At 47.1% G+C, this 19,900-nt stretch overlaps 1 protein-coding gene and 2 long non-coding RNA genes across 4 annotated transcripts in view; 2 read left to right on the top strand and 1 right to left on the bottom strand.

Moving 5' to 3' along the window:
- SMYD1 (SET and MYND domain containing 1) overlaps nt 1-5,434 on the bottom strand; it is a 58,116-nt gene extending 52,682 nt beyond the window's left edge. For both annotated transcript variants that reach the window (XM_081166559.1, XM_081166560.1), the window contains exon 1: nt 5,236-5,434. In XM_081166559.1, the coding sequence (XP_081022685.1) occupies nt 5,236-5,357 (122 nt within the window). In that variant the 5' untranslated portion in view covers nt 5,358-5,434. The remainder of the gene's footprint in view (nt 1-5,235) is intronic.
- LOC308571474 overlaps nt 1-18,717 on the top strand; it is a 116,219-nt gene extending 97,502 nt beyond the window's left edge. The window contains exon 2 of the long non-coding RNA XR_014001471.1: nt 17,946-18,717. This is a non-coding gene — a long non-coding RNA (uncharacterized lncRNA). The remainder of the gene's footprint in view (nt 1-17,945) is intronic.
- Nucleotides 18,718-19,039: 322 nt separating this feature from the next.
- Nucleotides 19,040-19,900, top strand: part of LOC308571492 — a 116,865-nt gene continuing 116,004 nt past the window's right edge. The window contains exon 1 of the long non-coding RNA XR_014001488.1: nt 19,040-19,625. This is a non-coding gene — a long non-coding RNA (uncharacterized lncRNA). The remainder of the gene's footprint in view (nt 19,626-19,900) is intronic.

Raw genomic sequence — 19,900 nt, 5'->3', positions numbered from 1 at the left:
TGTTCAAGCTTCTGAGATTCAGAATAATTTTTTCCCTTGTTTTCCTCCTCCAAAAACTAGGTACGTCTTGTGGTCTGGTGTGTCTTATAGAGCGAAAAATACGGTAGAATACGTTGCAATTTTCGGTTTCTAGCAATCAACTTGTTTTAAATAGCAATTCGAGAATTCATGACTCTCTTCTGGACCTCACAAGAAATATCTTACTCTCATTTACAACCAGCTTTATTCCAACCTCACCCAGCCTCGGCCACAACCTCCAATCCCAAAGTTGCCCTAAATAGCCTGCAGCATATCTTCCACTTTCTCCTGTGTGAGTCAAAATGCAGGGAGGGTGGTTTTAAGTCACCCACCCACACACCCCAGTGTGAACAACAACAGAGCCTCTGCCAAATTTTGTGACCTGGGTACTACAAGGGGCCCAGAATTCAGAAGATGACATGTGCAAAGTCAGAACTCTTACTACTTTTCAGTAGTAGGGAGAGTTAGAAGATCTTTTGCCTATTTCTTGAAGTAAGAATTTGAACGGCCTACTAAAGGGGTGTGCATTGTCTGCTGAACCTTGAAGATGGACTTCAGGAGGGCTTTTTTCAGCTGGAACTCACCGGAACTTACCGTATTTTTTGCTCTATAAGACTCACTTTTCCCCTCCTAAAAAGTAAGGGGAAATGTGTGTGCGTCTTATGGAGCGAATGCAGCCTGCGCAGCTATCCCGGAAGCCAGAAAAGCAAGAGGGATCGCTGCGCAGCGATCCCTCTTGTTGTTCTGGCTTCTGAGATTCAGAATATTTTGTTTTCCTCCTCCAAAAACTAGGTGTGTCTTATGGTCTGGTGCATCTTATAGAGCGAAAAATACAGTAGTTCTGGCACCTCTCAGGTGGGCACCATTGCTATTTTAAGAGAATGAGGGAGACGTTCATTGTGAGTTCCAGGACCTTTTTCTAGAAAAATAGCACTGGACTTCAGGCTCCAAACATGGAAGAGTAATTTACTTGGTTGGTGGCACTGTGAGTTAAACCTAGGGATGAACAATTACAGTCACCACGCAAATGTGCTTAATTTGCATGTGGAACACATCTTTCATATATCATAATCTGGTTTAATGTAGTACAGGGTTTTTTGAAGGTATGTATATCTTGCCTAGGGATGCGGGTGGCGCTGTGGTCTAAACCACTGAGCCTAGGACTTGCCAATCAGAAGGTCAGCGGTTCGAATCCCTGCAATGGGGTGAGCTCCCGTTGCTCGGTCCCTGCTCCTGCCAACCTAGCAGTTCAAAAGCACATCAAAGTGCAAGTAGATACATAGGTACCACTCCGGCAGGAAGGTAAACGGAGTTTCCGTGTGCTGCTTTGGTTCGCCAGAAGCGGCTTAGTCATGCTGACCACATGACCCGGAAGCTGTACCCCGGCTCCCTTGGCCAATAAAGCGAGATGGACACGACTGGACCTAATAGTCAGGGGTCCCTTTACCTTTACCTTTACTAACTTACCGGCAGCCCCCTGGGAGGTTGTCAACACAGGCCTGCAACAGGAGATCAATGTCTCAAGGAAGACACTTGAGGCTGAGTTTTACTTAAGGGGAGCATGCACTACAAATTCACCATTCCTGACTACAGTGCACAGAGGAGTTATAGTGTTCACACCAGGGAGAAGGGAGTTATAGAAACCTTTGCAAGTGCCTTGTTTCAAGGTGGAGTGAGTCAGTGGAGCCAGTTGGGACATCACAACTGCTCGATTCAAAAAGCATCTCAGTTAATTGATAGGTCAACCATTTTGGAAAGGGGTATTTGAAGGTAAACGGCGTTTCCGTGTGCGGCTCTGGTTCGCCAGAGCAGCGATGTCACGCTGGCCACGTGACCCGGAAGTGTCTTCGGACAGCGCTGGCCCCCGACCTCTTGAGTGAGATGGGCGCACAACCCTAGAGTCTGGCAAGACTGGCCCGTACGGGCAGGGGTACCTTTACCTTTATTTACGGAAACAAGCAAAATTGCGAATTAGGAAGTATAATGCAACCCATGCTTGGGTTTATCAAGAATTTTTTAAGATACTCAACGTAAATTGTTGCACAAGGAACTTATCATTTTTCTTCTTGTAGCGACACGGTTGCTCATAGCAAAAGACTGGGAAAGACTTGGTCATTTCATATCACACCATGGAAACAGTAAGTATCTGAGAAACGCACTAAGAGTTCACACCCTGAATGATGCAACTGATATGGATGATTTTGCTAGAACATGGCATCCCTTTATAAAGTATTCAAATGAGCGCCCTGATGACTGGTATCCGCCAACTACACATATAGGTTTATGTGCAAATTTGCTGCATTCGTCTTCTGTTCCAGAGGAAGGGTGGGAGAGGGGGGACCAATTGTTTTGACAATGTTATGCTTATATCCTTTTCCTTGGAAATTAATAAAAATTATTATTAATAATAATTGATTAATTCCCAGTAATTTGGGGGAATCCTTGATCACATAATATATTTATGTGAAAACAATCACACTAAGCATCCACTTAGTAGCAGAGAAGAAGGAATAAAAGAGAGAATAAGAGGGAAAGTTGGAACTCAACGAGGAAATATTCATTGGTATACTGCATCTTGGGGGTCTTTGGGCAAATGGTTAAAAAAGCCTATCCAGACATGCAGAAGTTACATGTGTTTTCTAATTTTTGTAGCTGCTGTTGATTTTGAATGATTTTAAGTTCCTGTTTTAGACTTTTTAATTTAGATTTTTAAAGTTTTATATTTCTGTAAACAGCTTAGAGGTTTTCTTGTTATATAAATCTTGTTAAAATAAAATAAAATAAAATAAAATAAATAAAAAGGTTGTTTAATCCTACTCCCAACCCCTTGAGAGACATATCTCTGAAAAATTCAGTACAGTAAACGTATTAATAAAAGAGAGGCGGAAACATAGCTGTCAACTTTTCCGTTTACTTGCAAGGAATCCTATTCGGAATAAGGGACTTTCCCTTAAAAAAAGGGAGACGTTGACAGCTATGGGCGGAAATATCCCTGTAGCATGCAATCTGGTAGCCTCAGAGGAATAGTACAAACAAGTCATTCATATGCTTGACATACAGGAGACTTCTAGTGTCAGGTGACCATGGTGATAAATGTTTGCCACCCATGCAGTGCTTTGAATGCTAAAGCATCTTCATATCTCAGTAATTCCTATAGCCATTTACAGATAGGTAGCCGTGTTGGTCTGCCATAGTCAAAATAAAAAAATTCCTTCCAGTAGCACCTTAAAGACCAACTAAGTTAGCTCTTGGTATGAGCTTTCGTGTGCATGCACACTTCTTCAGATACACTGAAACAGAAGTTGCCAGATCCTTCTATATAGTAAGAAGGTGGGGAGGGGTATTACTCAGAAGGGTGTGGGAATAGGAGATTGGCAGATAGCTGAGATGAGCCTGTTGACGACTCTTAACGACTGCAATAGGTCTTACAGGAAAAAGCAAGGGGTGAGAAGGTGAAAAATGGCTTAGTCACCTTCTTTTTCACCTTCTCACCCCTTGCCTTTTCCTGTAAGACCTATTGCAGTCGTTAAGAGTCGTCAACAGGCTCATCTCAGCTATCTGCCAATCTCCCATTCCCACCACCCTTCTGAGTAATACCCCTCCCCACCTTCTCACTATATAGAAGGATCTGGCAACTTCTGTTTCAGTGTATCTGAAGAAGTGTGCATGCACACGAAAGCTCATACCAAGAACTAACTTAGTTGGTCTTTAAGGTGCTACTGGAAGGAATTTTCCTATAGCCATGTAAGGCAGATCAGTATTATTATCCCCAAGGTGTGGGATGTGAAACACAAGAGCAGTCAAGTACAACATTCCTAGAGTGAACATGTTTGCACATGGAGAGGGATGTTTGTCTAGCCAGCAGGTGAAACTTCCTTTTTCCTTCTGGGCTGGGGCAGACTTCCTCTACATGTGACTAGAGGTGGGTGTGGCCTCACCTGTGCAGGTAATGATAAAAGCACAGGGCAGGGCAGCCATCTCCCTCTTCCGTCTCTTTTTCACCACATGCATCGAAGAAGCAACATCTACTGAGTAAAAGATGCCCTCTTGGCTCCCAGCCAAGAGGGGACAAAGGGACTGTCTTCTTAAGAGATAGATTCCAAATGTATATTACTTCATTAAGCTTAAGTCTGCCTTCTGGGATCTGACTGTGAACAGAATGTGAGTAAACTCTTTTCATACTTTTGTAAAAGACTGTGTCGTCTATTCTATTTTATGAGGGAATAAGGGGAAATTACCAGAATAGTTATTATAGAGGCTTTAGCGAGCCTGAGCAAACGCAGCCGTTGCAAACTTAAAGGGGAATGTATTACTCTGCTGATATTGGGGGACTTGTCAACACCAGTTGGATAAGGATATAAGCAGACAATATATCCTCTCCTGCATCCCTGAACATTCCCACACAAGGCACAAATGGGGGAGACTGAGGCTGAGAACGAGTGACCTATCTAAGGCCACCCAGTGAGATCACAGCAGAGGTGAGAATTTAACTGGGAACTTTCTGACACAGCTCAGTCTTTGAGCTGCCACTCTGCACCAGCTCTATTCTGGTTATAGGGTCGTAAAGGTAAAGGGACCTCTGACCATTAGGTCCAGTCGCGGCCGACTCTGGAGTTGCGGCGCTCATCTCGCTTTACTGGCCGAGGGAGCCGGCATACAGCTTCCAGGTCATGTGGCCAGCATGACTAAGCCGCTTCTGGCGAACCAGAGCAGCGCACGGAAACGCCGTTTACCTTCCTGCCAGAGTGATACCTATTTATCTACTTGCACTTTGACGTGCTTTCGAACTGCTAGGTTGGCAGGAGCAGGGACCGAGAAACAGGAGTTCACCCCGTCACGGGGATTCAAACCGCCAACCTTCTGATCGGCAAGCCCAAGAGGCTCAGTGGTTTAACCCACAGCGCCACCAGAATCATAGAATTGTAGAGCTGGAAGTTACCTTGAGAGTCATCAAGTCCAACCCCTTACGGGAATCCTGTCCACAGCTGTCCCTGGATGGGCTTGAACCACTAACCTTCTAGCTAACAGCCAAATGCATCTCTCTTCCTGAAATGCTTCTCATTAGTAAATTAGACAAGGAGTCACAGCAGTCCCCCTGCTAAGACTGGGATGAATTAAAACCAGCTGTTTCCACATCAGCTCCCTCTTCCATTCACTGTCAGCAGCGAGGTTCAAATTTTCAGCAACACACTTCCATTTTATTTTGGTCCTCCTTACCTGTCAAATACTACTGCAGCATAGGCTCGTTCTGCAAAAATGACATCTCCTGCCCAAAATTCCTTCACGGCCTTCAGCCCCCTGCCTTTGGCTTCGCAGGTGAACACATCCACGTTCTCCATGCCCCCTTTTGTTATATCAAAGCATCCAAGCTCGTAAGACGAGGGCTTCCAAGTGACTCAAATCTCTTATCACTCCTGCTCTTTAAAGGCTTCCCAGCTTCCAGATGACCAATCCTATAAATGGTCTGCCTCGGCACCTCCCAACTAACACCAAATTTCCATAGCAAAGACACAACAACAGCTTCAAAGTGTCCTTGGATGGGAGAGGAGAGTTTGGTTCTGTAGGATCACAGTTTGTTTCATTAGCCCAATGAAATAACACAATATTATTTTTCCCCAAAATGAAAATTATTGTGCATGCGACAGCCACAACATTTACTTTACACCCTCCTACTGGAAAGATAATGTGTGTTCTTGTGTGTATTTTTAGAAACCACATGCTTCTGCCTGTCAGGAGCCAACAGCTGTGAAAGTGCTAAGTAGCATGCCTGGCGTGCAATGCCCAGTAACATTCGACGCTGTTTGCACTGTTTTAAAAAGAAATTCAACAATGCTGCCTTTGTTTGACACACAGGCGGAGTTATGTGGGGCTGCATTTGAAGACTGTGCACTGAAAAGATGTCCCCCAAGCACATAAGCTGCCCAGAGGGCACTAGCCACGCAACCTGCACTTGGAAGTCACTCAAAGGTCTTGCAGAAATCTGGCACCCTTCTCCCAAGCAGAAATGACATCTTTGCTTGTCCCTTTGGGTGAAGATGAGATTATACTCATGTAAACATGAACCATTGATGGTTGGATAGTGTTCTCGAAGCTACCAGCATGAGTTTGACCAAACTGCGAGAGACAGTGGAAGACAGGAGTGCCTGGCGTGCTCTGGTCCATGGGGTCACGAAGAGTTGGACACGACTAAACGACTAAACAACAACAACAAACATGAACTTGCTTGGGAGTGTAGGCAAAATATAAAGGTAAAGGAGCCCTGACAGTTAAGTCCAGTCGCGAACGACTCTGGGGTTGCAGCGCTCATCTCGCTTTACTGGCCGATGGAGCTGACGTATGTCCGCAGACATTTTTTCCGGGTCATGTGGCCAGCATGACTAAGCAGCTTCTGGCGAAACCACAGCAGTGCACAGAAACGCTGTTTACCTTCCCGCCGGAGCGGTACCTATTTATCTACTTGCACTGGCGTGCTTTCGAACTGCTAGGTTGGCAGGAGCTGGGACCGGACAACGGGTGCTCACCCTGTTGCGGGGATTCAAACCACATTGGAGTCAAATAGTAAAGGTAAAGGACCCCTGGATTGTTAAATCCAGTCAAAGGTGACTATGGGGTTGCGGCGCTCATCTCACTTTCAGGCTGAGGGAGCCAGCATTTGTCCACAGACAGCTTTCTGGGTCATGTGGCCAGCATGACTAAACCACTTCTGGCACAACGGGACACCGTGATGGAAACCAGAGTGCACGGAAACGCCGTTTACCATCCCTCCGGAGCAGTACCTATTTATCTACTTGCACTTTGAGGTGCTTTCGAACTGCTAGGTTGGCAGGAGCTGGGACTGAGCAGCGGGAGCTCACCCTGTCGTGGGGATTCAAACCGCTGACCTTCTGATCGGCAAGCTCTAGGTTCAGTGGTTTGGACCACAGTGCCACCCACATCCCTAGGCAAGATATACATACCTTCAAAAAACCCCACACTACGTTAGACCAGATTATGATATATATAATAGATGTGTTCCACGTGCAAATTAAGCACATTTGCATGGTGACTGTAACTGTTCATAACATAGATTGTAGCTTTTAATTCATTCTACTTCTGCTCAGTCACAGAGAAAAACAAATAGCTTAAGCAGAATTCTGAAGATTAACCCCACCCCTGAATAGTAGAAGTCTTATTTCTGAAATTCCTGTCTTTGGAGATTTCATCAGGCATTGTCCACACACCTTTAAGCACATGTGTGCAATTATAAGGCCGCCGTGCTATTTCTGTTCTCATCCTGAGGTAAAGTTCTTAACCTGAGGTACTACTTCCGGGTTAGCGGAGTCTGTAACCCGAAGTGTTTATAACCTGAGGTGTCTGTAACCCGAGGTACCACTGTACAACAAATACAAATGGCTTTTTGTATTTTTAAAAAGAGCAACTGGATAAAAGTTACAAAGACATACAATCAAATCTAAATTGTACAATTGTACAAGAATGTGACTCATATCTGGGGCTAGAAAGCATCAAAGTTAAAAATAGCATTCGCTGTGAACATGACTGAGTCAACTAATCTACAAAGGTGGATTGATTAAGACGGAAGAGACTTAAGGTGTTTTCTTTTTATAACAGGAGAGATAAAAATATTGGCTCGAGATAGGAAAGGGGGTGGTATCAATGTACCAGTCTGGTATGCAGGTCTGGTATGTCTCTGGAGGACGGCACAAAAATAGAAAGACCACTTTCTGTATCCAGACAGTGGCCGTTGAGACCCCACACAGCCACTGGATAATAATAATAATAATAATAATAATAATAATAATAATAATAATAATAATAATAATAATTTATTTGTACCCCACCCATCTGGCTGGGTTTTCCCAGCCACTCTGGGTGGCTTCCACAAAGATCAAAAATACACTAAGATGTATTTTACCACGGCCAAACAAGGCCAACTTTCTAGTCTATGCAACCAGCTAGCATCCCAGTTGGCCTTGTTCAGCCATGGGGGCTGGTGGGATAGCCTGCCAAAATTTAAACTCCTTTGGGCCAATCATGACCCTAGTGCAGTGTTTCCCAACCACTGTTCCCTGGTGTGCCGCGAGATGTTGCCTGGAGGGAGGCGGGCGAGTCGGGCGGCGAGAGGCAGGGCGGCGGCGGCGAGGAGAGGCCGCCCAGCGCGGGGCTCTCGCCGTTTGCCTGCCTGGCTGCCTGCGAGCTCGGCGGGCAGCGCCTCCGTCCGCAGCGCCCTCCGTCCGCAGCGCCCGCCTCGCGGCTCTCATTCCCTGCCCCTGCCAAAGCTCACCCAGCCAAGCCACGCTCTCCTTCCTGCCTCGCTTTGCTGCCTCCCCCCCCCACCCCCAAAGCTTGGAGGTTCCCCGGCAAGGGGGAGGGGAAAAAATTGAAACTTACACTTTCGTGCATCCCTCCCGGCGTGACGCTGCGCGCTGACGTCACGGGGCTGTAATGGTGGTGTGCCTCGAGATTTTTTTCATCAAACAAGTGTGCCTTTGCCCAAAAAAGGTTGGGAAACACTGCCCTAGTGGTCTCAGGGGTGGTCCTTTGGCAGTGGACCTGGCAGAGCCAGTCTTCTGTCAGGTCCGCTGCCGGGGACTAAAAACTGGCTGCACTGTGATCAGGCAGTGCCGTCCGAAATTGGTCACCCTGCGGCTCTGCCCAGGAGTTACGCAGGCATTGCATGTGTATGGCTTTGCTATGGAATTACTCAGTTGCTGCATTCGGGGCCAGGGAGGAATTTGCCTGCAGACAAATTGGACCGGTCTGGGGGGTGTGCTATCCTCATAGCAACTGCCCCTACTTTGGCAGAAAGACATTGGCTTTGGATCCTTTAGTCAAAAACCTACCCTCCTCGTTCATTCCCCTTGAAAGAGTGCAATCCAAACTCCTCAGAGCCCTTCTACAAGTTCCTAGATAAGTTTCAGATGCATGGGTCAGACTAGAAACAGGCATGATGAAAGTCGAAGCTCATATTAGTCTAACATCAACATATAAGTGGCTAACTCTGAAACTGAATTGATGCTTTTGAATTGTGGTGCTGGAGGAGACTCTTGAGAGTCCCATGGACTGCAAGAAGATCAAACCTCTCCATTCTTAAGGAAATCAGCCCTGAGTGCTCAATGGAAGGACAGATCATGAAGCTGAGGCTCCAATACTTTGGCCACCTCATGAGAAGAGAAGACTCCCTGGAAAAGACCCTGATGTTGGGAAAGATGGAGGGCACAAGGAGAAGGGGACGACAGAGGACGAGATGGTTGGACAGTGTTCTCAAAGCTACGAACATGAGTTTGACCAAACTGCAGGAGGCAATGGAAGACAGAAGTGCCTGGCATGCTCTGGTCCATGGGGTCACGAAGAGTCGGACACGACTAAACAACTAAACAACAACAACAACTCTGAAACTGCTTCCCCGAGGAATAGCCCCATTGATTCTGAGCGACCAGTTTCAGTCTGACAGGCAGACAGCAGTTCTAAACACTCTTCAGAAACTGAGCCTTGCTCCCCAAACCCTCATAACTATGGGCCTGGGCCAAGCTAGATCTGTGGTTAGGCAAAGAATCATGGACATAGAGAGACAACAGGACTGTACAAGGGTCCCCGATTATAAAATCATAGAAAATGGGAGATACGTAGCCGCTCCAGCAACATATCTGTATTTCCTCACATCCAGAAACGCAAGAAGTGCTTTTACTCTTGCTAGAAGCTCAGCCTTGCCCTCACCGGTTCTGGTAGGGTCCTATAGAAGAGTCCTGTACGCACAGAGACTTTGTGCCTGCCCATTAGGGGAAATAGGAAGCCCTGTTAAGGGGTGATATGATAGCCATGTTCAAATATATAAAAGGATGTCACATAGAGGGGGGAGAAAGGTTGTTTTCTGCTGCTCCAGAGAAGCGGACACGGAGCAATGGATCCAAACTACAAGAAAGAAGATTCCACCTAAACATTAGGAAGAACTTCCTGACAGTAAGAGCTGTTCGACAGTGGAATTTGCTGCCAAGGAGTGGGGTGGAGTCTCCTTCTTTGGAGGTCTTTAAGCAGAGGCTTGACAACCATATGTCAGGAGTGCTCTGATGGTGTTTCCTGCTTGGCAGGGGGTTGCACTCGATGGCCCTTGTGGTCTCTTCCAACTCTATGATTCTATGATTCTATGATTCTATGATTCTGAACATATATTTTTTTAGATGTCCTTTTTATGTTGAGATCTGTAGAGACACCATTGATCCTTTGCTGAAGAGGCTCGCCGATCTTTCAGACAAGTCTAAACTTAATTCTCTCCTCTTAGGCAAAGATCACAAGACGGCCTGGCTGGTAGCCAGATTCTGCGCCCATATCTGGAGGCACTGATTGTTATGTACTGAAGTTCTCGCCCTGGGCCAGCAGGGGGATACTGTAGATAGTTTTCACTCAGGTCCACATATGCAAATAAGGGATTGAAAGTGACATTCAGTGATTGGATAGTTACAGAAAATGGTTACTGTTGCGTTCCAGTGGTGCTCTATATAAGCAGGCTGGCTGAACCCCTCAGTTCAGTTCTGTTCTGGCCTGTGAATAAACAAGAGCTGTTTGAAGAATTGCTGTGTTGTCGGATATGTTCACCCACAACTTAACACATATCACCCTCTAGAATAAAATATCTCACTAGGTAAATGCTGAAGTCGCTCTTTGAGGCACCTCAAGGTCAATTTTTTAATGGTAGCCCAAATCTCAGTTGTATAGGTGTATGTATATATCTCAATTTTATGAGCTATTGCTGCAATCTGCTCCGATTGTATATTTTATCTTTATGAACGCTGTTTTTATTGTGTTATGTTACGTGAGCTGGTCTTTGGATTATCTATCTATCTATCTATCTAGTCAAAAACCTAGTGGATCAAAATTTGGGGCACCCTGGTAAAAGGCTCCAAGGGTAGGGTTCTGTCCAAAAGCTCAGATGGAGATTGATGGCATCCTGGTGGAATTGCCCTATTTGATCTGAGACATGGAGGGATCCTTAACCCCAGGATCAACCCTGACGGAGTTATGACTCAGCAATCGAGTTGGCTGATTCAGGATACATACCTAATGCCTATGCCAAAACCAGCTTACATCTGGAATCAATAAAGTTGTGGTCGTTTTTTATCCCAAGCCAGTGTAGTGACATTTTGGTTGCTTCTAAACCCTTCCTCCAAGTGCCCCCACCCCCGGCCCACTGTGCTGGGCTCTGAAAATATGCCTTTTATGCCCATTTCACTAAGTTTCCTTGTGTTACACTGCCATAAGGGAAATCATCTATAGGGCCTGTTCCAGTGCCTTTGGAACCCGAAACAGAGATAGAGGAATGGAGTGAAATGTTGAACTTTGAAGCAACCTGGCAGACCATCAGACCAACTTTCTGTCTGAAAGTTCTGAAGGAGCATCAAGTTCCGATGGTGGGTTGTCCAGGGAACAGTGCCTGCCCTCCTTCGTGACATCTCTTGCTGCCAGAAGTGTCCAGTGATGGAATCAGAAGAGAGGCATTAAGAGAGAGAGGAAGGAAAGTTAGAGATGTTAGTGACGAAAGAGCAGATAGATTGGGTTAGCTTAGGAGGGTGTTTCAGATTAGGTTTAGGTGGGGGCTGGCTCGTTTCTGAAAAAAAGCATTTCTTTCCAAACAGCTTTCATGATGTTAAAAATGTACGTAGGTAGGATTTGTTCATATTACAGCCGTACCTTGATTCTCAAACGGAATCCATTCCGGACTTCCAAAAATCCCCGCTACGGGGTGCGCTCCCGTTGCTCGATCCCAGCGCTTGCCAACCTAGCAGTTCGAAAGCACCCTCGGGTACAAGTAGAAAATTAGGGACCGCTTACCAGCGGGAAGGTAAACGGCGTTCCGTGTGTTGCGCTGGCTTGCCAGATGCAGCTTGTCACGCTGGCCACGTGACCCGGAAGTGTCTGCGGACAGCGCTGGCTCCCGGCCTACAGAGTGAGATGAGCGCACAACCCTAGAGTCTGGCAAGACTGGCCCGTACGGGCAGGGGTACCTTTACCTTTACCTTATACTCTGCTGTGCACTGCTGTCTTCTGGAAGTGAGTTCAGTGCTCACAGCTCTGAGTTGTGAGTCCACAGCACTTGGACCTGTTCCTGCAGAAGAAGGTCTCTGGAAGTGCTACCCCAGCTCGCCTCGCCCAGTTGGGGCTGAAGTGGTTGAGCCCAGTCGGTGGCACTGGCTCATAGGCGAAAATGACATCGGTCCACCTCGTTTACATCACGTGGTCCAACACGCGCTCGGCACTGTACGTAAGTAAGAGGCACCCAGATCGCAGCCCAGACGCCCTGCCGCACCCTCCTGCAAAGCCTCCCTGTAAGCGCCTGGCGCCCCTTAGCTACCCCGGCCAGGGAAGTCCGCGTGACAAGAGGGCCAGCAAACAGATCTGGTGGCTCACTGGCTGTCCAATCCTTGCTCGACGCTGGAATTGCGTAGGGTGCGTCCCTGCTCCGTTTGCAGACTCCGCAGGGAGGCACGCAGGCAGCGAAGCAGCCAAAGAGGGGCAGAAGAGACACGCCCTCCCCGGCCTTCCCCCACCCCCAATTGTACCCGCCAGGTGCCCAGGCAGCCCCAGCAGGAGGGGACGCAAAGGCGGCTCCCTGAGCCAGACACAGCCATAGGCGCCGACTCCATGGGGCTTGAGGGGGCTCGAGCCCCCTCAAAAAAAATTTGGGGGGGGCTCAGCCCCCCAATAATCTCGGGCGGGCGCCCTTCCAGCAGAGCGCCGCCGCCGTCCCCCGCCTCCTCCCCACCTGCTCCTTCGCCAGCCAGCCAGCCGCGCGCCCTAATCGGAGAGCCCCGGCCGGAAATCCCGCGAGAACAGGGGAATCCCGACTGGCCACACCTCCCAGCCAGCCAATCGGCTGGCTGGGGGGCGTGGCTTGCCCTATTTAGGGCCGGAGCCACTTTATTTGCATATTCATGAGCTTATTTATTATTCATGAGCTTTCCCGGGCCCCCCCAATATTTTTTCTAAGTCCGCGTCCCTGGACACAGCGCACTCCAATGGGTGGCTGAGAGGAGAGGAGCGGGCTGCCCCAGAGTGAGGAAGGGAGTGTGCCCTGACTCTCCTTCCAGACACTCAGCCTGTGGCACCCTCCAAAATCTGTCGTCCTGGCGTCCTGTGCCACTAACGTCTATGGGTAAGACATCCCTGCCAGTTGCTCTGCTGAATGCAAAATTCTCTTAATGGTTCACACACAATGACTGCTTCCACACCTACAGAGACCAGCAAGACCCTACCACTATGTTGTTGTTTAGTCGTTTAGCCGTGTCCGACTCTTTGTGACCCCATGGACCAGAGAACGCCAGGCACTCCTGTCTTCCACTGCCTCCCGCAGTTTGATCAAACTCGTGCTGGTAGCTTCGAGAACACTGTCCCACCATCTCGTCCTCTGTCGTCCCCTTCTCCTTGTGCCCTCCCTCTTTCCCATAATCAGGGTCTTTTCCAAGGAGTCTTCTCTTCTCATGAGGTGGCCAAAGTATTGGAGCCTCAGCTTCAGGATCTGTCCTTCTAGTGAGCGCTCAGGACTGATTTCCTACAGAATGGATAGGTTTGGTCTTCTTGCAGTCCATGGGACTCTCAAGAGTCTCCTCCAGCACCATAATTCAAAAGCATCCATTCTTCGGTGATCAGCCTTCTTTAAGGTCCAGCTCTCACTTCCATTCATCACTACTGGGAAAACCATGGCTTTAACTATATGGACCTTTGTCGGCGACACTATAATCTTATTCAAATGAATCTACAAGCAACTTGTGGAGCGAGATATACCACCCTTAGAATACACACAGACCAGGACACAGGTAGTCCAAACAGTGAAAAGGTAAGGGACCCCTGACCATTAGGTCCAGTCACAGACGACTCTGGGGTTGCGGCGCTCATCTCGCTTTATTGGCTGAGGGAGCCGGCATACAGCTTCTGGGTCATGTGGCCAGCATGACTAAGCCGCTTCTGGCGAACCAGAGCAGTGCACGGAAACGCTGTTTACCTTCCCGCCGGAGTGGTACCTATTTATCTACTTGCACTTTGACGTGCTTTCGAACTGCTAGGTTGGCAGGAGCTGGTACCGAGCGATGGGAGCTCACCCCGTCATGGGGATTCGAACTGCCAACCTTCTGATCGGCAAGTCCTAGGCTCTGTGGTTTAACCCACAGTGCCACCAGCGTCCCTTAGTCCAAACAGTAAATGTATATTAATCAAACAGAGTAATACCCAGAACTGCAATTAGAAAGCTAAGTTGAAACAATAAAATGCCTTGTTGAAATTTGCTGATGTGCAGCCAGCAGTTCAAGCAATGCCAGCAGATATTCTTCCTTTCATAAGACAAGCCAGAGACTACCGCATTGGATGGGATTTTTTAGTTCCAGAATGCTGCAAACATTCAAAAGACTGGCTTCTCTTAGCTTAGACATAAGTTGATAATATAGCCCCATCATGTGGTGAAAAACTGGGCAGCCTCAATTCAGGAAACTGTCACCAAGAGCTTCATTAATTGGCATGGAAGATTAATTTGGCTTGGTCTCTTCTGCAGTACAAATAATTTGCATTTGAAAAATAAAAATATTGGCCCCAATTCAGCTAAAATTGTGAAGAAGGGAGTTAAATGTGATGACCTTAAGTAGCCCCATAGAACTAAGGTAGTAATATAGTTAGCAATTGGTTTTAGCAAGAGCAGGGGGAGAAAATATATGTTGGTGCAGAATATCTTTTAAAATTCCCTGACAGGAAAGTGATATTCTTATTCATATAAGGATTAATCTATAAAACCCATTTTTCTTCACCTTTAGGATTTTGCCTTGGGTTTCCTGGTTCTCTATTTCCAGATATGGTTTTTTAACTGGAGGCTTGCCCATTAGGGTCTAAAATACTGGTGCACACTTCCGGGATTTCTGCTGCAAAAAAAATCAGATAAGCTTAGAGTGCTGAGATGCATATTGGTCTTACTAATGTAAACGAATAGGCACTTTCGTTGGAGAGCGCATTTCTTCTTCCACTTGTGGACCTGACTTTGTGGGAACAATTTTTTTCCCTTTTGTCCAAACAATACATAAAGGTAAAGGTAAAGGGACCCCTGACCATCAGGTCCAGTCGTGACCGACTCTGGGGTTGCGGCGCTCATCTCGCTTTATTGGCCGAGGGAGCCGGCATACAGCTTCCGGGTCATGTGGCCAGCATGACTAAGCCACTTCTGGCGAACCAGAGCAGTGCACGGAAACGCCGTTTACCTTCCCGCTAGAGTGGTACCAATTTATCTACTTACACTTTGATGTACTTTCGAACTGCTAGGTGGACAGGAGCAGGGACCGAGCAACGGGAGCTCACCTCGTGGCAGGGATTCGAACCCCTGACCTTCTGATCAGCAAGTCCTAGGCTCTGTGGTTTAACTCACAGCGCCACCCGTGTCCCCAAATAGTCCCCACAATACATAGTCTTGTACAAAAGCAGCCGCAGCCTATAAAACAGACCTGTTGTGAGAAAGACTTTGGGGGGGGGGACATTTAACTAGTGTGCTTCAAAGGTTTTCTGAAAATAAATCTGTTTTATTCCTGTCAATTGTTGCAAATTACCAAGGCGTCCGCCCTTTCTCAGCTTTTAAATTTAGAAGTTATGGAAAATTGTGAATTCACTTTGGACTCACTTCAGGGGGCATTGTTTTATGGTTATAATTACGTTATGTCTTTTTGTGTTTCTATATTGCAAACCCCCCTGTGATTATCAGATGAAGTGTGGTATAGAAATTTTAATAATGATAATATTCTTTAGCCTCTTCACACACCCATTCCCTCAATCTAGGTTTTTTTTTGCAGCCTAGGACTGCAAGAAGATCAAACCTATCCATTCTGAAGGAAATCAGCCCTGAGTGCTCACTGGAAGGACAGATCCTGAAGCTGAGGCTCCAATACTTTGGCCACCTCATGAGAAGAGAAGACTCCCTGGAAAAGACCCTGATGTTGGGAAAGATTGAGGGCACAAGGAGAAGGGGACTACAGAGGACGAGATGGTTGGACAGTGTTCTCGAAGCTACCAGCATGAGTTTGACCAAACTGCGGGAGGCAGTGGAAGACAGGAGTGCCTGGCATGCTCTGGTCCATGGGGTCACAAAGAGTCGGACACGACTAAACAACAGGAAAAAAGGCACACAACTATGAAACACCTTTGCTAAAGAATGTCAGTGTGAGGTGCTATTTTCCCTTTCACGGGTCCATGTGTTTGTAGCCGTCTTTTCCTCCAAACTACCAGTAGAGCAAAAATATTGACTGCCTTCAGCTCACCACTACAATGCCAGGACCCCATATCAAACATAACAGCAAATATATTTGCCATGATGCTATTTATTTGTACATGACGGAGGGAAGCAAACTGCAGTTCCAGTTGTTTACAACACAGCCCTGTACACATCTACTCAGAAGTACCAATATTATAGAATTACAGGCTTAAATCAGATTGGGTACCGTATTTTTCGCCCTATAGGACGCACTTTTTCCCCTCCAAAAATGAAGGGGAAATGTGTGTGCGTCCTATGGGGCGAATGCAGGCACCGACCCCTCTCGCTCTCCAGGCTTCAGGAGAGCCCCACCGCCAGCCCCACAAGCTCGGGGGACAGCGGGGAGGTGCAGCGCGCCTTTCCCGCTGTCCCCCGACTTGGTTGGAAGGCCGGCGAGGGGGAGAAGCCTGCTCCTCCCCGTCGCCAGCCCCGCAAACTCAGGGGACAGCGGGAGGCGCAAGCTCCCAGAGCCATGCCAGAGCTGTACGCAGCTTCGGCATCGCTCTGGGTCCCATTCTGGGGGCTGGGGGAGGGGGAAGCTCGGGCTTCCCCCGCCCCAGCCCCGCACCAGGGGGGGGGAATAATTTTTCCCCCTTTATTTACCCCTCCCAAAATCTAGGTGCGTCCTATGGGCCGGTGCGTCCTATAGGGCGAAAAATACGGTATATTTACTGACAACTTGCGCAGTCAGTATCTCTGTTGACTTTTCTGTCCTCTTGTCTGGCAAACATTGCAGGGATGTGACTTCTTCCTGGGTCCAACTTGGCTCATCATAACCAAAGGCCAAACAAAATAAGGTGGGTCCTTCTGGGGATGGTTGATCAGGTCTTATGAGCCATTATACCGTATTTTTCGCTCCATGAGGCACACTTTTTTCCTCCCAAAAAGTAAGAGGAAATGTCTGTGTGTCTTATGGAGCAAATGCGTGGGCCCTGGAGCCAAATTGCCCAGGGGGAAAAAGCAGATTGTGCTTTTTTTTTTTTTTTTTAGAAAGAGGGAAGGGAGTGTTGAAACAAAGCCGCTGAGCAAGCGATCAGGAGGGGAGATAAGGGACTCTAGCGATAAAGGAGGCTGCCTGGGAGGGGGGAGGTAAAGATAGCAAACTTGCAAGGAGAGGAGACAGGAAGATTAAAGCAATGAGGAGAGAAATTAGAAGAAAAGGAGGAGCAAAAAACTGCTCCAGCTAAGGAAAAGACACTAAGGCAAACAAGAGGGAAGGGGGTGTTGAAACAAAGCCACTGAGCAGCTGATCGGCAAGGGATCGGGAGGGAGATAAGGGATTCTAGAGATAAAGAAGGCTGCCTGGGAGGGGGGAGGTAAAAGCCCATGGATCCTCAGGATTTTTGCACTGGGTCACCCCAAATTCACCATCAGATCACATAGCATGTCCATGGCTATAGCCTGCACCAAAAAACCATGCATTCATTGTTTCGTGGGGCCGCAATGGCGCAAAAATGTGGTTACAAAGCACGGATCCACATGGATTCTCAGGATTTTTGCAGTGGGCTACCCCAAACTCACCGTCAAATCACATATCATGTCTGTGGCCACAGCATGAACCACAAAAATCATACATCCACTGTTTCATTCAGAATATTTTTTTTCTTTTCCTCCTCTAAAAACTAGGTGCATCTTCTGGTCGGTTGCGTCTTATGGAGAGAAAAATATGGTACTTCCCGCTTCACTGGAACAATCCAAGAGTGAGAAAACTGCCAATAAGAGGGACAGTGTGGGTGCATTATAGACTACAAAGGCGATGATAATCCTCCTCTGTAGTGGCTATTCATCGAGGAAGATTAAAACGCATTTGGTTTTGGAGAGCCAGTCATTCCTGAAGGTCAGAATCTCTACATCACACATACAGACATATAGAACGGGGAACAGCCTATCCAACAGATTCACCGGTGAGAAGACAAAACCTTTTCCCCATCAAAATTGGCGCCATTAGCTGTGTTAGGCTGCAAAATACCAATTGGAATGGAACACATCTGATTTTCCCACTGGGGTTTCAGCACTGAGACAGTTGCATCTCATATCACCAAAACACGGACATATTACAACAGAAAAGGTGGCCTGGTCAGACACTGTGATTGTGAGTGGTAATTCAGAGTGTGGTTACTAAGTCTGGCTCCAACAAACTAATGTACAGTTTGGTTATCAGTACATAAAAAATGGATTTCCTACCAGTCATGGAATTTGAGGGCGAAGTCCCATTTGCTTTGGGAAGTGGTTTTGAAATCCCACAATGTAAGTTTAATTGAAAATCCATTAACTTCCCCCAAATAATTTCTCCAGGTGTAGCTGGAAAGAGATGCATTGCAGAATTTGGGGAGAAATCTTAAGTTTGTGTTCCTCAAAGTTGAAATACACGACACAATATCCCTAAAAAGAATGGTGAAAATTGGAAGGGGTGGGGCAGGCAGGAATATTTTTCATATTCTTGGAGTTTTGACATGGGCCGTTTGAACTATAATTACATGTGTCCTTCCTGAGTTGCCCAGACCACTTTATTCAAAAAACAGCAACAAAAGACACTTACAAAAATGAACTCAACAAAGCCTCTCCTCGCAGCTTTACACAAGGAATAAATACTGTCAAAGTGTCTCCTCACAAGGTTACAGTTCCATTGAGGAGATCACTTTCCCCCCAGAAATTAAATTACAATAACTTATACCTGGGGGGAAGTAGTGGGGCACAACGCTTACTGCACGGATTATCACAGGCCACTTTTGATAATGAGCAACATTACAGATTTTTGGTGAAATTGTGACTCCGCGGGTTAGGGATTTTTTGGAAAAAAATTGTGACTGCACGGGTTAAGGCGTCGAGGGCTGAATTTTTGGACTATAAGAAAAACCCTTCTGTTCCCACTGCCAAACCTTCCAGGGGAAAACTTGCAACAGTTTGGCACCATTCTTGAGTGAATTGGATAAAGTCAGATTTTTGGTGAAATTGTGACTCCGGGTTAGGGATTTTTTCAAAAAAATGTTTTTCCGCAGGGTAAGGCGCTGAGGGCTGATTTTTTTCGGTCTATGATAAAATGTTCTTTTTGCACTGCCGAACCTTTAAGGGGGAAATTTGCAAGTTTGGCACCATTTTTGAGTGAATTGGAGAATGTCAGATTTTTTGTAAAATTGTGACCCCGCAGGTTAGGAAGTTTTTCGGAAAAATTGTGACCGCATGGGTTAAGGCACCGAGGGCTGATTTTTTTATTTATTTATTTTTTGGTCTATAATAAAATGTGCTTTTTGCACTGCCAAACCATGCAGTGGAGAAGTTGCAACAGTTTGGGAAGCTCCCAAATGTATAAAGCAGATTTTGTCTGATCATATAGGTAAAGGTAAAGGGACCCCTGACCATTAGGTCCAGTCGTGGCCGACTCTGGGGTTGTGGCGCTCATCTCGCTTTATTGGCTGAGGGAGCCGGCGTACAGCTTCCGGGTCATGTGGCCAGCATGGCTAAGCCGCCTCTGGCGAACCAGAGCAGTGCATAGAAACTCCGTTTACCTTCCCGCCGGAGCGGTACCTATTTATCTACTTGCACTTTGATGTGCTTTCGAACTGCTAGGTGGGCAGGAGCAGGGACCGAGCAACGGGAGCTCACCCCGCTGCGGGG

This window comes from Podarcis bocagei (genome assembly GCF_964188305.1).
Source record: "Podarcis bocagei genome assembly, chromosome: 13".
NCBI classification, from domain to species: domain Eukaryota; kingdom Metazoa; phylum Chordata; class Lepidosauria; order Squamata; family Lacertidae; genus Podarcis; species Podarcis bocagei.
This window is presented reverse-complemented; position numbering and strand designations above follow the sequence as displayed.